Consider the following 19937-nt stretch of genomic DNA (forward strand, 5'->3'; position numbering starts at 1 on the left):
TTTGATGGGACAGTGTAGAGGGAGCTTTACTCTGTATCTAACCCTGTACCTGCCCTGGGAGTGTTTGATAGGACAGTGTAGAGGGAGCTTTACTCTGTATCTAACCCGTGCTGTCCCTGCCCTGGGAGTGTTTGATGGGTCAGTGTAGAGGGAGCTTTACTCTGCAATACTGGTCTTGATACAGTCTCAGGGTGCCTGTAATAAAATGTCCTCCATTCCCAGTGCTAAAATCTCTCACCTTCTCTCTTAATGACAGGAAATTCACAATATGTGGGATTTAAGCTCAGGTGTTTTTAGTTTCCCTTTGAGCTGAATCGTGTGAAACAATGACTGGGTGTTTTCGGGGCTGAGAGAGTTAATGCATTGTGGGAGTGGGTTGATAATGATAATATATTTAGCAGGCGGGTGTTCTCTGGACAGAGTACAGTTGCCATGTGTCTGATTGTGAATTGCCAGCTCTGTCTGGTCCTGAAATAGTTATGCAGAGTAAATGAATGTGTGTAGGCGATTGGAGGGGAGGGAGAGCTGATTGAATGACACAGGCTGTGAGGAGAGGCAGCAGAATCTTCGAACAGCAGCTCATCCAGTCTTGAGGAGAGGCTGAGCCTTGTGAACGACAGCCCAGGAAGGACAGGCACAGCTCACCGTGCGATCGATACTCAAGGACTGCGAGTGATGGTGATAGTGTGAGCTCAGCCTCAGGGTAAGAGTGGATCTGTTTTCTGTTCTTGGCCACTTATTGAGGTCAAGTTAATGAGGCCAGTGAAGTGCTGGGTTTATTATCAATGACTGATTGCGATGGGGGTCTCTGTGTGAATCGGACCCACTCACTCGAGTACAGGGGGAAACTCACCCCAAAATGTTTCATTAACGCTAATTGGGAGGGGCCAAGCAGCGAAGGTACTGTCCCACTTATCAAAATCATATCGAGTAGGTCAGTAACTCCCCCTCTAAAGGGAGCTAGCTGTGGCTGACTCTGTGTTTAATGACTGTGTTTAGTTGGTTGTTTTCATTGATTGATTGTGGTCCTTAGTGTCAATGACACTCAGGCCAGGACACGGGGTGAAGGTAGAGCCCCAGGAGGGGGACATGGGTTTTCAGGGCAGGTGCATCCCACTCTACCCCTCCCCTCCTCTCCCCTCCCATGTAAACATCCAGATGTATGGGCGGTGTTGGGTGTACGGGCTGGGCTCGGTGTACGGGCTGGGTGTACGGGCTGGGCTGGGTGTACGGGCTGGGCTGGGTGTACGGGCTGGGCTCGGTGTACGGGCTGGGCTGGGTGTACGGGCTGGGTGTATGGGCTGGGCTGGGTGTACGGGCTGGGCTGGGTGTACGGGCTGGGTGTACGGGCTGGGTGCACGGGCTGGGCTGGGTGTACGGGCTGGGCTGGGTGTACGGGCTGGGTGTACGGGCTGGGTGTACGGGCTGGGCTGGGTGTACGGGCTGGGTGTACGGGCTGGGTGCACGGGCTGGGCTGGGTGTACGGGCTGGGTGTACGGGCTGGGCTGGGTGTACGGGCTGGGTGTACGGGCTGGGTGCACGGGCTGGGCTGGGTGTACGGGCTATGTGTACGGGCTGGGCTGGGTGTACGGGCTGGGTGCACGGGCTGGGCTGGGTGTACGGGCTGGGCTGGGTGTACGGGCTGGGCTGGGTGTACGGGCTGGGCTGGGTGTACGGGCTGGGTGTACGGGCTGGGTGCACGGGCTGGGCTGGGTGTACGGGCTGGGATGTGAACTACGGATCGATGAGTTACCGGATTGCTTGTTCAAACCCCCCCTTTGTTGTTTTGGGGGGAAGATAATCAGCTGGACCTCGGACACTCTGACTCCCAGAAGGATTCGGGGGGTGATCGTGGACTGGGCAGGGTTCAGTTTACAGCGACACAGGACTCTGACTAACTGTTCACTTCAAAACACCAAGGTACCCACCAGGCAGCAACAAAAGCAACCTGACCCCTCACCCTGGAATATCCTAGTTTTAAAAGCACTTAAACCTGTCACTGGATAATAAATGGTGCACCCGGGTTTACTCCTCTCTCACTCTCTCTCACTCTCTCCTTGGTGCATTTCTGTCTTTCTCTCTCTGTCTCTTCCTTTCTTTCTTTCGGTTTCTCTCTGTCATTGCCTGTTTCTCAGTTTTTCTCTCTCTCTGTCTCTCTACTTCTTTCTGTCAGGGATTGGGGAGGGGGGAGGGGGAGGGGGGAGGGGGAGGGGGGAGGGGGAGGGGGGTTTGGGAGGGGGAGGGGGAGGGGGGTTTGGGAGGGGGAGGGGGGTTTGGGGGGGGAGGGGGTGGGGGATTTGGGGAGGGGGTGGGGGGTTTGGGGAGGGGGAGGGGGGTTTGGGAGGGGGGTTGGGGAGGGGGATGGGTTTGGGGTTGGGGAGGGGAGGGGGGTTTGGGGAGGGGGATGGGTTTGGGGTTGGGGAGGGGAGGGGGGTTTGGGGAGGGGGAGGCGGGTTTGGGGAGGGGAGGGGGTGGGGAGGGGGGTTTGGGGAGGGGGTTTGGGGAGGTGGTGGGGGGAGGGGGGAGGGGGTGGGGAGGGGGGTTTGGGGAGGGGGGTGGGGGGAGGGGGAGGGGGTGGGAGTTGGGGGGAGGGGGTGGGGGGAAGGGTGGGAGTTGGGGGGAGGGGGAGGGGGGTTTGGAGGATCTTGTTCTTAAAGATTGTTCTGTTGTTGAAAATGTTTTGAGGAGATTTATTGACTTGTCGGTTATTTGGTTTCAGTGAAGCGTTTCTCAGTGAAGTCGGTGTTGGGAGTTTATGGGATGGTTACTGGTTACTGGTTACTGGTTACTGGTTACAGTGTCAGCGTACGGGGCCTGGCCCTGCTCTGATTGTGGGCTGAAGGAACAGAAGCTGTCGGGTCCAGCACTGGACCATGGGTTTCACTCACTCTCCTCCCTTTTCCCAATCACCTGTTAGGGATCAGGGAGAATTCTAACTCCCTCTGGGCAGTTAGTGTCCCCTCAGGAGATTGGGTGAGTTCATTATATCCATGAAAAGGGAGAGTGTTCATGGGCTGTGGGAGGAGTCCACTCTGTCGAAAGGCCATTACTTGTCCTGAATACTCTGAAACAAAACTGGGGCTTTGTTGACGATTTGACGCAGGGATACAATTGTTCAAAACAGAGTCCGTTATATGGAATGAGTTAAAACCAGTCCCACTGAAGGGGTTCAGATGATTTCACCAGCACTGAACACAAATTGTTTCTCATCATCTGGAGCCTGAGTTGAGATTATTCTCGATATAGTCTCTCCTGCGCACTCATTATCTTTATATATAGATACAGGGAGCGGTGTTATTTTAACCTCTTGCTGTGTCAAATCCCGTTGTACTGTGTATTTCTGGAAACAGGTGTCCAGGCGACACTGAGCTGCCTGCCTGCTCCGTCTAATGATGAGTGAGAACACCCCAGAGAGCAGAATGACTGAGTCCTGCAGCCCAATCAGCACCATCTCACTGAGCAGCAGAGACACTGACACATCAACACCAGCACAGGACTCGAGATCCCAGCTCAGGACTCGAGATCCCAGCTCAGGACTCGAGATCCCAGCTCAGGACTCGAGATCCCAGCTCAGGACTCGAGATCCCAGCTCAGGACTCGAGATCCCAGCTCAGGACTCGAGATCCCAGCTCAGGACTCGAGATCCCAGCTCAGGACTCGAGATCCCAGCACAGGATTTGAGATCCCAGCTCAGGACTCGAGATCCCAGCTCAGGACTCGAGATCCCAGCTCAGGACTCGAGATCCCATCTCAGGACCCGAGATCCCAGCACAGGATTCGAGATCCCAGCACAGGATTCGAGATCCCAGCTCAGGACTCGAGATCCAGCTCAGGACTCGAGATCCCAGCTCAGGACTCGAGATCCCAGCTCAGGACTCGAGATCCCAGCTCAGGACTCGAGATCCCAGCTCAGGACTCGAGATCCCAGCTCAGGACTCGAGATCCCAGCTCAGGACTCGAGATCCCAGCACAGGACTCGAGATCCCAGCTCAGGACTCGAGATCCCAGCTCAGGACTCGAGATCCCAGCTCAGGACTCGAGATCCCAGCTCAGGACTCGAGATCCCAGCTCAGGACTCGAGATCCCAGCTCAGGACTCGAGATCCCAGCTCAGGACTCGAGATCCCAGCTCAGGACTCGAGATCCCAGCTCAGGACCCGAGATCCCAGCACAGGATTCGAGATCCCAGCACAGGATTCGAGATCCCAGCTCAGGACTCGAGATCCCAGCTCAGGACTCGAGATCCCAGCTCAGGACTCGTGATCCCAGCTCAGGACTCGTGATCCCAGCACAGGATTTGAGATCCCAGCTCAGGACTCGAGATCCCAGCACAGGACTTGAGATCCCAGCTCAGGTCTCAAGATCCCAGCTCAGGAAGTGCTGAAATATAAACATCCAATCCCATCCCCGACACTTCCAGTCTCCTGTGGGCTTGTGTTTTGATTAATGGGAGCAGCCCTCAGCTAGAGAGAGACCACACAGCAGTGAGTGTCTCAGTCCCAGTGAGAGGGCGGCTGTGACCTAGATGATTCTGGATATCAGCATACAAACTTCGGAGCAAAAGTTTATGAAATTGGGCTTGTGTTTTTTTGGAAAAGAGGAGATTTCGAGACGATCTCATTGAAGTTCTCTAGATGCTGAAGGCAACTAATGAATCTAATCTGAGAAATGAGTCCCCAATAATGAAGGGGTCTCAACCCTTTACAGAACCCATCTGATCTTCATTCCATTCCTACTCCTATCTACTCCCTCCTGACCTTCTGGCCCCTCCCTTCTGACCTTCTGGCCTTCTGCTCTCTCCCCTGACCTGACCCCTCCCCCTGACCTTCTGGTCCCTCCCCTCTGATCCTCCCTTCTGACCTACCCTCCTGACCTTCCAGCCAAGGTCTGCTGGTCAGTGGCTGGTTTGAGGCAGTTGGGAGCAGCCATGTTGTGCGGTTGCTGATGTGGAACATGAGCTCCAGTTGCTGAGAGGCCGAGTGCTCCCTAACGGTGTTGGGAGAGTGCAGGTGGAGAGGGACGTGTTACATCGGGCGCAGGCTGATTTGTGTTATCACATCAGGGACTGCGCCAAGAACACCAGTCAGCACAAAGGACCCTGTGAGTCCGGTCCCAGAGCTGAGAAGAATCTGAGCCACTGTGGACCAAGCACTCCTCTCGAGAGCAACTGGTCGACCATGGGGATTGGGTCGCAGCTCCCAGAGCAGGCCAGAGTCCCAGCAGGGTGGGACTCTGGCCTGGTATCTCACCAGAGAAGAGGCGGCTTTGTGTGCTGAGGCTGAGCTACGCCTTGTTGGCAGTGGGAGATCTCCATCTCTATCTCCATCTCCACCTCCACCTCCATCTCCACCTCCACCTCCACCTCCACCTCCATCTCCACCTCCACCTCCATCTCCATCTCCATCTCCACCTCCACCTCCACATCCACCCCCACCTCCATCTCCATCTCCACATCCATCTCCGCATCCAGATCCATCTCCATCTCCATCTCCATCTCCATCTCCACCTCCATCTCCATCTCCATCTCCATCTCCACCTCCACCTCCACCTCCACCTCCACCTCCATCTCCACCTCCACCTCCACCTCCACCTCCACATCCACCCCCACCTCCATCTCCATCTCCATCTCCACCTCCATCTCCACCTCCATCTCCACTTCCATCTCCATCTCCACCACCACCTCCATCTCCACCTCCATCTCCATCTCCACCTCCACCTCCACCTCCACCTCCACCTCCACCTCCACCTCCACCTCCACCTCCACCTCCACATCCACCCCCACCTCCATCTCCATCTCCATCTCCACCTCCATCTCCACCTCCATCTCCACTTCCATCTCCATCTCCACCACCACCTCCATCTCCACCTCCACCTCCATCTCCACCTCCATCTCCACCTCACCTCCATCTCCACCTCCACCTCCATCTCCACTTCCATCTCCACCTCCATCTCCACTTCCATCTCCATCTCCACCTCCATCTCCACTTCCATCTCCATCTCCAGTCTCCACCTCCATCTCCACCTCCATCTCCACTTCCATCTCCATCTCCACCACCACCTCCATCTCCACCTCCACCTCCATCTCCACCTCCATCTCCACCTCCACCTCCATCTCCACCTCCACCTCCATCTCCACTTCCATCTCCACCTCCATCTCCACTTCCATCTCCATCTCCACCTCCATCTCCACTTCCATCTCCACCTCCATCTCCACTTCCATCTCCACCTCCACCTCCATCTCCACTTCCATCTCCACCTCCATCTCCACTTCCATCTCCATCTCCACCTCCATCTCCACTTCCATCTCCATCTCCACCTCCACCTCCATCTCCACTTCCACCTCCACTTCCATCTCCACCTCCATCTCCACTTCCATCTCCACCTCCATCTCCATCTCCATCTCCACCTCCATCTCAATCTCAATCTCAATCTCAATCTCCACCTCCTCCTCCTCCTCCATCTTTGTCTCTGTCTCCACGTCCTCCTCCATCTGTCTCTGTCTCCATCTCCATCTCTATCTCTATCTCTGTCCCTGTCTCCATGGGTCGAGCTCCCTTTTATTGTGATCTGGGTTGGCAGTGGAACTGGAATAAATGTTGAATAGCTGGTGGGAAGAATGAGACAAAGACTGCTCTGTGATCCTGAATTGTTGAATACATGGGCTCTCTGTCGGGTGAGCCTAACTGCTGTCGGCTATTAACACTTTCACTAACTGATTTTGTCCATTTCCCATTTAAACCTTTGGCATTAGGAGTGATATAAGGCCTTACCACTCCCTATTGTGAACAGTCCCAGATTGTACAGCCCGCCCTCTACGCTCTCGCTTTGAATCCCATCCAGGGAGGGTAAAGGTCCCTCCTCTCTCTCAGCCTCTCATGCTCGAAGGGGCGGTGTGATGAGTTAGACCATTGTCCCCTCACCCCTGACACATGGGTTTGAATCTGAGCCAGATCGAGGGTGAAAGGGGACTGAATGACACTGCTTCCAACAATGTCGTCCTTTCATCTCTGGGATTCAAGTTTGAAGCAAAGACAAGGACAGACAAAGCTTGTCTCTGACAACAGTTAAAGGCATAGGGTATATTTAAAGGCACAGGGTATATTTAAAGGCACAGGGTATATTTAAAGGCGCAGGGTATATTTAAAGGCGCAGGGTATATTTAAAGGCACAGGGTATAGTTAAAGGCGCAGGGTTTAGTAATGCACTTTGGATGGTCCCTGATGAATATTTAATCCTTGTTTACAAAGACAGATCTTTGGCTCAATTCACTCCCTGTGGATCAGGCTAAAAACCACAGCAATTACAGATTGGCAGCAAATGGCATGAAGTCTCTGCCTCATGAGGTTTTAAATGTCAACAGGTGTTAGGGGGCAGCGAGATAAACAATGTGTTCAAAGATAGAGGCTTGGCACAGAGAGCCCTCCCAGCACCGTCTGATCCACCGCTGATGTCTGCCGTTGTCCCACTGAGTTTGTTCTTTCTGGGACGTGCCTGTGATTCCCAGACCCTGGTTATTTTCACTGGGTCAGTCTCGCTGCCTCCCGGAACAGGCCAGACCTCGACCCGCTGGTTTATGCCTCTCCCCTGCACAATGTTCTCGTGTCCCTCCCCCCGACCTTCCCCGACCCTCCCCCCCGAACCTCCCCCTGACCCCCTGACCCCCTCCCCGACCCTCCCCGACCCTTCCCCCGTCCCTTCTCCATCCCTCCCCCCGACCCTTCCCCCGACCCTTCCCCCGTCCCTTCTCCATCCCTTCCCCCGACCCTCCCCGTCCCTTCCCCCGACCCTTCCCCCGACCCTCCCCCGACCCTTCCCCCGTCCCTTCTCCATCCCTTCCCCGACCCTCCCCCGTCCCTTCCCCCGTCCCTTCCCCCGACCCTTCCCCCGACCCTTCCCCCGATTCTTCCCCCGACCCTTCCCCAGACCCTTCCCCTGACCCTTCCCCTGACCCTTCCCCTGACCCTTCCCCTGACCCTGCCCCCGTCCCTTCCTCCGTCCCTTCCCCCGATTCTTCCCCTGACCCTGCCCCTGACCCTGCCCCCGTCCCTTCCCCCGACCCTTCCCCCGATTCTTCCCCCGACCCTTCCCCAGACCCTTCCCCTGACCCTTCCCCTGACCCTTCCCCTGACCCTTCCCCTGACCCTGCCCCCGTCCCTTCCCCGTCCCTTCCCCCGATTCTTCCCTGACCCTGCCCCTGACCCTGCCCCCGACCCTGCCCCCGACCCTTCCCCCGACCCTGCCCCCCGACCCTTCCCCCGACCCTTCCCCCGACCCTGCCCCCGACCCTGCCCCCCGACCCTTCCCCGATTCTTCCCCCGACCCTTCCCAGACCCTTCCCCTGTCCCTGCCCCCGTCCCTTCCCCCGATTCTTCCCCTGACCCTGCCCCCGACCCTGCCCCTGTCCCTGCCCCCGTCCCTTCCCCCGATTCTTCCCCTGACCCTGCCCCGACCCTGCCCCCGACCCTGCCCCCGACCCTGCCCCCGACCCTTCCCCCGACCCTTCCCCCGACCCTTCCCCCGACCCTGCCCCCCGACCCTTCCCCCGATTCTTCCCCCGACCCTTCCCCAGACCCTTCCCCAGACCCTTCCCCCGACCCTGCCCCCGTCCCTTCCCCGACCCTTCCCCCGTCCCTTTCCCCGACCCTTCCCCCGTCACTCCCCCCGTCACTCCCCCCGTCCCTTCCCCCGTCCCTTCCCCCGTCCCTTCCCCCGACCCTTCCCCCGTCCCTTCCCCCGACCCTCCCCCGACCCTCCCCAGACCCTTCCCCCGACCCTGCCCCCGTCCCTTCCCCCGACCCTTCCCCCGTCCCTTCCCCGTCACTCCCCCCGTCACTCCCCCGTCACTCCCCCCGTCACTCCCCCCGTCCCTTCCCCCGTCCCTTCCCCCGACCCTTCCCCCGACCCTTCCCCTGACCCTCCCCCGACCTGTCCAGATCAAGTGCTGAGGGGAACAGGGCTCGATCCTGCATCTAATCCCTCACTGGGAATAAACACAGTGGGGGGTGGGCAGTGGGGGGGGCAGTGGGGGTGGGCAGTGGGGGTGGGGTGGGGGGGTGAGCAGTGGGGGGGGTGGGGGGCAGTGGGGGGGGTGAGCAGTGGGGGGGGTGGGGGGCAGTGGGGGGGGTGAGCAGTGGGGGGGGTGGGGGGCAGTGGGGGGGGTGAGCAGTGGGGGGGGTGGGGGGCAGTGGGGGGGGTGAGCAGTGGGGGGGGTGGGGGGCAGTGGGGGGGTGAGCAGTGGGGGTGGGGGGCAGTGGGGGGTGGGGGTCGGGTTCCCATACGACACACGTGGTAACGGCTCATTCTGTTTTCCTGTTTAATAATCACTGGGCGGATTAAACAGATTCGAGGCTCCAGCTGGTTCTGTCCATCATTCCGATTGGGAAATTAGTATCGGGATAATCTGATTTCTTGGGAAAGACGTTTCTTTCCTTTCGGATCACATGTTGTATTTAGTTGGGACGGCGTTGAACTCAGTGCAATACAAAGAGTTGTAACTGTCCAGTGATCAGGGAGCATAACTTTAAATACCCTGTCCGGTGATCGGACACAGACACAGACCCTTCTGTGAGACCCGTGCCCCGGTGAGAGTCAGTGTCTGTCAGGGAGGGCAGTAATTTGGGAAAGGAGAGATTAGTGAACAGATTGGGTATTTCACACCACGCAGCCTGGGGTGAGATGAGGCCAGCTGGGAATGTGTTGTCTCACTGGCTGATGTTAATCAGAAATCTGCCTCTGTTTCTCAGGCTGATTGTCGAGATGTCTGAGGTGAGCGAGAGGCCACGGAGTGGACTGAGCCAATCGTCCAGCATCATCACCATCTCCTCCATCCACGCCTCCTTGGGATCAAAGGTTAATAAGCATGCTCCATAAACTGGGACACAATCTGTGAAGTCCTCCCCTCCCTCACTCTCCCCCTCCCTCACTCTCCCCTTCCTCACTCTCCCCTCCCTCACTCTCCCCTTCCTCACTCTCCCCTTCCTCACTCTCCCCTCCCTCAGTCCTCCCCTCTCCCTCACTCTCCCCTCCTCACTCTCCCCTCCCTCACTCTCCCCTCCCTCACTCCCTCCTCTCTCCCTCACTCTCCCCTCCTCACTCTCCCCTCCCTCACTCTCCCTCCCTCGTCCTCCCCTCCCTCACTCTCCCCTCCCTCACTCTCCCCTCCCTCACTCTCCCCTCCCTCACTCTCCCTCCTCACTCTCCCCTCCCTCAGTCCTCCCCTCCCTCACTCTCCCCTCCCTCACTCTCCCCTCCCTCAGTCCTCCCATCCCTCACTCTCCCCTCCCTCAGACCTCCCCTCCCTCACTCTCCCCTCCCTCATTCTCCCCTCCCTCACTCTCCCCTCCTCACTCTCCCATCCCCTCCCTCACTCTCCCCTCCCTCACTCTCCCCTCCCTCAGTCCTCCCCTCCCTCACTCTCCCCTCCCTCACTCTCCCCTCCCTCACTCTCCCCTCCCTCACTCTCCCCTCCCTCACTCTCCCCTCCCTCAGTCCTCCCCTCCCTCAGTCCTCCCCTCCCTCAGTCCTCCCCTCCCTCAGTCCTCCCCTCCCTCAGTCCTCCCCTCCCTCACTCTCCCCTCCCTCACTCTCCCCTCCCTCACTCTCCCCTCCCTCACTCTCCCCTCCCTCACTCTCCCCTCCCTCACTCTCCCCTCCCTCACTCTCCCCTCCCTCACTCTCCCCTCCCTCACTCTCCCCTCCTCAGTCCTCCCCTCCCTCAGTCCTCCCCTCCCTCAGTCCTCCCCTCCTCACTCTCCCCTCCCTCAGACCTCCCCTCCCTCGCTCTCCCGTTCCTCAGTCCTCCTCTCCCTCACTCTCCCCTCCCTCAGGCCTCCCCTGCTCACTCTCCCCTCCCTCAGTCCTCCCTGCCTCACTCTCCCCAACCTCACTCTCCCCAACCTTCACTCTCCCCTTCGTCACTCTTCCCTCCCTCATTCTCCCCTCCCTCAGTCCCCTTTCCCTCGGTCTGCCCTCCCTCAGTCTGACAATCTACTAGCTTTTAAAACTCAAACTTTGTGTCAGTGAATAACTAATTCCCCGAATTTTCTCATCATCCTCCCATTCTCTCCGTCTCCAGTGGAGTCCTGACTCTGGGCCTCGGCCCTTCACCTGGGGGCCCTGCACCAGTAGAGGAGGAGGCCATTCAGCCCCTCGGGCCTGTTCTGCCATTCAGTTAGACTACGGCTGCTCTTTACTTCAACTCCATTTTCCCGCCTTTGCTCCATGTCTCGATACCCAACAAAAATCCATCGATCTCCGTTCTTGAAAGCTCCAATTGACCCCCCAGCCTCAGCAGCTTTTTGGAGGAGAGAGTTCCAGATTCCCACTCCCTTTGTGTGAAGAAGTGCTTCCTGACATCACCCCTGAACAGCCTGGCTCTAATTTTAAGGTTCTGCCCCTTGTTCTAGACTCTCCCACCAGAGGAAATATTTTGGGGGAAAAATTGGACCAGGCCTGTTTTTGGGCGGGGGCAGCGCGATGTTATTACCCCCCCCCCCCCGCCCAATGGCCCCTGCGCAGGAGGCCGGAGAATTCACCCGCATTCAGTGCGGAAATCAGCGTGAACGCGGATTCCATGCAATTCACACTTTCCTCCAGCAGGGGGGAGCTCCAATCTCTTAAAGGCAGGCTGTCTGTTCGAAATCTCTTAAAGGGAGCTGGTACCTGTTATTTGCTGAATATATCAGCCTGCTGTCTGCATGGAGTCTGAACGAGATCAGACATCGCACATGGAAAGCACAGATGCAGTTCCTATCCCTATTTTTTACATATTGATGAGTTATGTTAAAACATTGAATAAAGGTTGCACACCACTAAATCCATATCCTCCAACTGCCATGCCAGACCTCACCAATCTGCCGATCTGAGACTCCGTGCACCAAGGGTTCTCTGCTGAATGCACTAGAGGCCTTGGTGCAAGAGGTGGACAGAAGGCGGGACATCCTATATCCATGGCGGTAGTGGGGGGGGAGCAAGAGGCCCTCCAGACATACACCCAAAAGGCAGTGGGAGGCAGCGGGGGGACGAAGTCAATGCCAGGCCCACTGCATCATGAACATGGATGCAGTGCAGGAAGAAGTTCAATACTTTGATACGAGTGGTCAAGGTGAGTGAGGTCAACTGTCAGCTGGCGTCTCCTACCAACGACACCACTGGCCGCATCCACTCCTCCACGCACTGTACCCCCATCGCCCACGCACTGTACCCCCATCACCCCACGCACTGTACCCCATCACCCACGCACTGTACCCCCATCACCCACGCACTGTACCCCCATCACCCACGCACTGTACCCCATCACCCACACACTGTACCCCCATCACCCACGCACTGTACCCCCATCACCCACGCACTGTACCCCCCATGCACCACACACCAACAAACTCTTTCCATTACTACTCAACCCTCTCACCCTTACACATCACCACCGTCGCAAGCCGCCCACCCACAACTCACAGACCACACACACTGGCAGCTCTTCAACCATGATAGGCACATCACCCAGACAGACGTCCCGCTTTCTTGCAGGAGAAGCTGGCACATATCAGGAGGCAGCAAGTGGCCGTGGCATTTTGCCCCTCGAGCCTGTTCCACATTCGATCAGATCAGGGAGGACCTGTGACCTAACTCCATATACCCGCCTTAGCCCCATATCCCTTAATACCCTTGGGTTCACAGAAATCGATCAATCTCAGATTTAACATTCACAAGTGAGCTAGCATCAACTGCCCTCTGCAGAAGAGCATTCCAAACGTCTCCCACCCTTTGTGTGTAGAAGCATTTCCTGACTTCACTCCTGCACATCCTGGCTCCAAATGTTAGGCCTATGTCCCCACATCCTAGTATTCAAGTCTAGGAGACCTCCAAAACAGTTACAAATGTCTCAGCAGCCAGAAGCAATAATCCAGCCACTAACCTGTAAATCCTGCATGGTCCCTTTAAATAGCGCTGGTGGGGGGTCCTCCAGGCACTCTAAGACATGTTCAGCTGGTCGGGGTTAAGACTGTGTGTTGAGTTGAGCGTTAATTCCCAAAATGGGGTCTGTCACTTTAAATCAGCGTTGTTCACTGATTGAAGCCATTTTCTCCCGACTTTACATGATTCCAGCGTTCGTTATCTGCTCCTGCGCAAACTCCTATACCAAGATGGTGTCTGGCACACGTCACGCTGGAAACGTGCGTGCGCATCCAAGACGCCATCTTGGATGTTGAAGAGGCCGTGTCGCGCCAAAATAACGGGCGCTACACGGCCCAATTTAGCGCCCTTTCTATCACCCTATCAAATCCCTAAATTATCTTAAACACCTCAATTAGATTACTCTGTAATCCTCTGTACTCGAGGGAATCCAAGCCCAGTCAATGCAAACCGGCCCTCATTTAACCCTTTCAGCCCCGGTATCATTCTGGTGAATCTGCACTGCCCCCCCTCCGAGACCCATATATCCTTCCTGAGGTGCGGTTGCCCAGAACGGAGTGCAGTATCTCCAGGGACTGCAGTGTTCCCCACGTGGCCCCTTTAATTGCTTCGAACGCCGTTATTTCATCCTCTGGTTTTCACGTTTGACCTTTTTATTTTGATTCGTTTTTCCAGCCGCTCAGAACAATGAAGAAAGTTCATTCGTTCGCCAAGAGGGAGCAGGCGATAAAACGGAACCCAAACTCTGTGACCGTGATCCGGGGGTGGCTGAACAAACAGGTACCAGGGGGGCACAGAGAGAGGGCACGGAGAGAGGGCACGGAGAGGGGGGGCAGGTAGAGAGGGCAGGGAGAGGGGGCACGGAGAGGGGGGGCAGGTAGAGAGGGCACGGAGAGGGGGCACGGAGAGAGGGCAACGGAGAGGGGGCACGGAGAGAGAGACGGCAGGGAGAGGGGGCAGGGAGAGAGGGCACCGGAGAGAGGGCACAGAGAGAGGGCACAGAGAGAGGGCAGGGAGAGAGAGACGGCACGGAGAGAGGGCACAGAGAGAGGGCAGGGAGAGAGAGACGGCAGGGAGAGGGGGCACGGAGAGAGGGCATGGAGAGGGGGCACAGAGAGAGGCACAGAGAGAGGGCACAGAGAGAGGGCACAGAGAGAGGGCACAGAGAGAGGCACGGAGAGGGGGCACAGAGAGAGGGCACAGAGAGAGGGCAGGGAGAGAGGGCAGGGAGAGGGGGCAGGGAGAGGGGGCACAGAGAGAGGGCACAGAGAGAGGGCACGGAGAGGGGGCACAGAGAGAGGGCACAGAGAGGGGGCACAGAGAGAGGGCACAGAGAGGGGGCACGGAGAGAGGGCACAGAGAGGGGGCATGGAGAGAGGGCACAGAGAGGGGGGGAGAGGGGCACAGAGAGAGGGCACGGAGAGAGAGAGGGCAGGGAGAGAGGGCACGAGAGAGGGCAGGGAGAGGGGCACGGAGAGGGGCACGGAGAGAGGGCACGGAGAGAGAGAGGGCACGGAGAGGGGGCACGGAGAGAGAGAGGGCAGGGAGAGAGGGCGCGGAGAGAGAGAGGGCACGAGAGGGGGCACGGAGAGGGGGCACAGAGAGGGGGCACAGAGAGAGGAGGCACAGAGAGAGAGAGGGCACGGAGAGGGGGCACGGAGAGAGAGAGGGCACGGAGAGGGGGCACGGACAGAGGGCAGGGAGAGGGGCAGGGAGAGGGGGCACGGAGAGAGGGTTAGGGGGGAAGAGGAGGAGAGGGGATGGGGAGTGAGGCACGGGGGGGATGGGGTGTCGCTGGCATCATTTCTTTCATAGCCAACAAAGGCCGAGGACAGAGACCAGTGACTGAATCACTAACTCGGGGCCCAGTGGTGCTGCCCTGAGCCTCAGGGATCCTGGGACACGGATGGAGATCAGACACGGTTTGCACCTTGACACTGACCCACTGAGTCATGCTCAAAATTGTGAGACAGAATGCAGTTCACCTGTGATGCCCTGTAGAGAGGAATAGCCGACCAGTATTCAGTGACTGGGTTCACACAGGGAAACTATCCACTTGAGTGTGGAACTGTACCCCCAGTGAGAATCAGCACCTTCGGGAACTGTGGGGTGGGCGTGGAACTGGGAATAAATGAAGGTCGGGGGTCCCACAGTGATTGAAGAGGGAGTCGGTCTGGGCAGTGAGGCTCTCCTGGAGCTCCTGCAGACCGAGGGTGATTGTTTCTCTAATTCTTCACTCTGTGTTTCAGGACAGCTCTGGCTCAAACTGTGGAAGAGGAGGTGGTTTGTCTTGTCTGACTTCTGTCTCTTTTATTATAGAGGTAACTGAACCTCCCAACCCGTCCCCAACCCCCTCCCCCAACCCCCCCTCCCCCACCCGTCCCCAACCCCCCTCCCCCACCCGTCCCCAACCCCCTCCCCCAAACCCCTCCCCAACCCCCTCCCCAACCCCCCTCCCCCACCCGTCCCCAACCCCCTCCCCCACCCGTCCCCAACCCCCTCCCCAACCCCCTCCCCCACCCCTCCCCAACCCCCTCCCCCCAACCCCCTCCCCCACCCGTCCCCAACCCCCTCCCCCACCCGTCCCCAACCCCCTCCCCAAACCCCTCCCCAACCCCCTCCCCCACCCGTCCCCAACCCCCTCCCCCACCCGTCCCCAACCCCCTCCCCCACCCGTCCCCAACCCCCCTCCCCAACCCCCTCCCCCACCCCTCCCCAACCCCCCTCCCCCACCCGTCCCCAACCCCCTCCCCCACCCGTCCCCAACCCCCTCCCCCACCCGTCCCCAACCCCCTCCCCAACCCCCTCCCCACACGTCCCCAACCCCTCCCCAAACCCCTCCCCAACCCCCTCCCCAACCCCCTCCCCCCACCCGTCCCCAACCCCCTCCCCCACCCGTCCCCCAACCCCCTCCCCCAACCCCCTCCCCCACCCCTCCCCAACCCCCTCCCCCAACCCCCCTCCCCCCACCCATCCCCAACCCCCTCACCCACCCCCTCCCCCAACCCCCTCCCCCACCCGTCCCCAACCCCCTCCCCAACCCCTCCCCCCACCCGTCCCAACCCCCTCCACAAACCCCCTCCCCAACCCCCTCCCCCACCCGTCCCCAACCCCCACCCCCACCCGTCCCCAACCCGTCCCCAACCCCCCTCCCCCACCCGTCCCCAACCCCCTCCCCAAACCCCCTCCCCAACCCCCTCCCCCAAACCCCCTCCCCCACCCCTCCCCAACCCCCTCCCCAACCCCCCTCCCCCACCCCTCCCCCACCCCTCCCCAACCCCTGCCCAAACGCTCTCCCATCCGCCCCTCTCTCAACACACTCCCCAATCTCCTCCCCCAAAAACTCCACACCCACCCTCCACAACCTCCTCCCCAACCCCAATCTCCACCACTCCCCCACCTTCTCCCCAACTCCTCTCCCTATCCCGTCCCCATCCCCTTCCCCACCCTCTCCTCAACCCTCCCTCCAACCCCCTCACCAACCCCTCTCCCCAACTCCCCTCCCTATCCCCTCCCCACCCACTCTCCAACGCCCCTTCACCAAACCCCCTCCTCACACCCTTCCTCCAAACCCCTCCCACACCCTCTCCCCCAACCCTCCCCCCACCCCTCTCTCCAACCTCCCCAGACCCAGACCCAGACCCTGGCCTTGACCCTGACCCTGACCCTGACCCTGACCCAGACCCAGACCCTGGCCCTGGCCCTGACCCAGACCCTGACCCTGGCCCTAGCCCTGGCCCTGACCCTGATCCTGGTCCTGGTCCTGGTCCTGGCCCTGACCCTGGCCTTGACCCTGATCCTGACCCTGACCCTGACCCTGGCCTTGACCCTGACCCTGACCCTGATCCTGACCCTGACGCTGACGCTGACCCTGACCCTGCCCACGATCCTGACCCTGCCCCTGCCCCTGCCCCTGCCCCTGGCCCTGATCCTGCCCCTGCCCCTGCCCCTGGACCTGGACCTGACCCTGACCCTGCCCCTGGCCCTGGCCCTGACCCTGACCCTGCCCCTGACCCTGTGCCCCTGCCCCTGGCCCTGGCCCTGGCCCTGACCCTGACCCTGCCCCTGCCCCTGACCCTGCCCCTGACCCTGCCCCTGGCCCTGACCCTGCCCCTGGCCCTGACCCTGCCCCTGACCCTGCCCCTGGCCCTGCCCCTGCCCCTGACCCTGACCCTGCCCCTGCCCCTGGCCCTGACCCTGCCCCTGACCCTGCCCCTGCCCCTGGCCCTGGCCCTGACCCTGACCCTGCCCCTGGCCCTGCCCCTGGCCCTGCCCCTGCCCCTGCCCCTGCCCCTGCCCCTGCCCCTGGCCCTGCCCCTGGCCCTGACCCTGCCCCTGGCCCTGCCCCTGACCCTGCCTCTGGCCCTGACCCTGACCCTGACCCTGACCCTGCCACTGACCCTGCCCCTGCCCCTGCCCCTGACCCTGACCCCATCTCTTGTGTTCCACAGATAGCCGCGAAGAGAGGATCTTGGGAAGTATTCCGATGCCAAGTTACATCATCTCTGCCGCTGATCCACAAGATCGGAAAACCCGGAAATTTTCTTTTAAGGTTCAGGCCAATTTGGAATTAAGATTTGTACCTGGAAATGTGAGGAAATAATGGAATGTGAGAGAGGATGCACCTGGTCTTGGGGTTTCGCCCGGGGGTAAACCTGGTGTTTGTGAATTGACCACCCGCTATGGAAACTGCCTCATATCCATTTCCATCGAGAGGCTGGTCAGCAAACACCAGGTGTTCACACGGTGAAAATTACTCACCGAGACTGGGACATGGCAACAGAAAGGGGGTCCAGGTCTGTGCAGCTCCTGGGCACCAAAACACTGGGCCTGGACATTCCAGAGATTGGGAGCCCGGTCTGAATCCTGATCTTCCTGCAGGGATCCTTGTGACAGAAACACCACAGTGCGAAGGGTCTCGTGTCCAACTCTGTAGGACGGAAGATTAACTGGCCAGACCATCTGGGTGAAGTGGAGACTCCAGACTTTGTCCAGTTAAAGTACAGCACAGAGTTGAGATCTACAGACTGTGATGTGAGGTGGTCCTTAGACCAGTGACAGCTCCATCATACGGAGCTCCATCATACAGAGCTCCATCACACGGAGCTCCATCACACGGAGCTCCATCATACAGAGCTCCATCACACAGAGCTCCATCACACGGAGCTCCATCATACAGAGCTCCATCACACGGAGCTCCATCATACAGAACTCCATCATACAGAGCTCCATCAAACGGTGCTCCATCACACGGAGCTCCATCACACGGAGCTCCATCACACGGAGCTCCATCACACGGAGCTCCATCACACGGAGCTCCATCACACGGAGCTCCATCATACAGAGCTCCATCATACAGAGCTCCATCAAACGGTGCTCCATCGCACGGAGCTCCATCACACGGAGCTCCATCACACGGAGCTCCATCACACGGAGCTCCATCACACGGAGCTCCATCACACGGAGCTCCATCATACAAGTCTCCACTTCCAGATCTGGTTAAATGTCAGTGGGAGGACAGAGGATTATAGCAGAAAGAGAAAAGGTTCAGAAATGAAGAGATGTTTGACCTGTGACAACTCCTTCTCCCACAGGCCGAACACTCCGGAATGCGGACATATTACTTCAGTGCCGACACACAGGAGGATATGAACGGTTGGATCAGGGCAATGAGCCAATCAGCACGCGTGGAATCTGAAAACAGCAAGTAAGGGGTTAAAGAGCTTACAATGTATTAAAGTCAGTTCCAGATAAAACCAAACCCCTTCCCATTCACTCCCATTGTACAGAATCCCAATGGACCAAACCCCTTCCCATTCACTCCCGTTGTACAGAATCCCAATGGACCAAACCCCTTCCCATTCACTCCCGTTGTACAGAATCCCAATGGACCAAACCCCTTCCCATTCACTCCCGTTGTACAGAATCCCAATGGACCAAACCCCTTCCCATTCACTCCCATTGTACAGAATCCCAATGGACCAAACCCCTTCCCATTCACTCCCGTTGTACAGAATCCCAATGGACCAAACCCCTTCCCATTCACTCCCATTGTACAGAATCCCAATGGACCAAACCCCTTCCCATTCACTCCCATTGTACAGAATCCCAATGGACCAAACCCCTTCCCATTCACTCCCATTGTGCAGAATTCCAATGGACCAAACCCCTTCCCATTCACTCCCAATGTACAGAATCCCAATGGACCAAACCCCTTCCCATTCACTCCCATTGTGCAGAATTCCAATGGACCAAACCCCTTCCCATTCACTCCCATTGTACAGAATTCCAATGGACCAAACCCCTTCCCATTCATTCCCATTGTACAGAATTCCAATGGACCAAACCCCTTCCCATTCACTCCCAATGTACAGAATTCCATAAGTAAGACCATAAGGGATAGGAGCAGGAGTAGGCCATTCGGCCCCTCGAGCCTGCTCCGCCATTTAATGAGATCATGGCTGATCTGATTTTTACCTCAACTCCACTTTCCCCCTCTTTCCCCATATCCTTTGACTCCCTTGCTGATCAAAAATTTGTCTAACTCAGCCTTGAATGTATTCAATGACTCAGCCTCCACAGCTTTTTGGGGTAAAGAATTCCAAAGATTCACGACCCTCTGGGAGAAGAAATTCCACCTCATTTCCGTCTTAAACGGGCGACCCCTTATTCTGAGACTATGCCCCCTAGTTTTAGATTCCCCCATGAGGGGTAACATCCAATTCCAATGGACCATACCCTTTCCCATTCACTCCCGTTGTACAGAATCTCAATGGACCAAACCCCTTCCCATTCACTCCCATTGTACAGAATCCCAATGGACCAAACCCCTTCCCATTGACTCCCGTTGTACAGAATCCCAATGGACCAAACCCCTTCCCATTGACTCCCGTTGTACAGAATCTCAATGGACCAAACCCCTTCCCATTCACTCCCATTGTACAGAATCCCAATGGACCAAACCCCTTACCATTCACTCCTGTTGTACAGTCTCAATGATCTGGGCCTCTGCCGCCAAAGTTCAGA

General features: G+C 58.2%; 1 protein-coding gene across 1 annotated transcript in view; it reads left to right on the plus strand.

The window, feature by feature from the left end:
• The first annotated feature begins 290 nt into the window (after positions 1 to 290).
• Positions 291 to 19937, plus strand: part of LOC137305461 (pleckstrin homology domain-containing family A member 7-like) — a 58532-nt gene continuing 38885 nt past the window's right edge. Inside the window, 6 exon segments of the mRNA XM_067974299.1 lie at positions 291 to 703; positions 9743 to 9848; positions 13587 to 13691; positions 15166 to 15232; positions 17363 to 17463; positions 18506 to 18618. Of these exon segments, the coding sequence (XP_067830400.1) occupies positions 9756 to 9848; positions 13587 to 13691; positions 15166 to 15232; positions 17363 to 17463; positions 18506 to 18618 (479 nt within the window). The 5' untranslated portion in view covers positions 291 to 703; positions 9743 to 9755.

This window comes from Heptranchias perlo, chromosome 40 (genome assembly GCF_035084215.1).
Source record: "Heptranchias perlo isolate sHepPer1 chromosome 40, sHepPer1.hap1, whole genome shotgun sequence".
NCBI lineage: Eukaryota > Metazoa > Chordata > Chondrichthyes > Hexanchiformes > Hexanchidae > Heptranchias > Heptranchias perlo.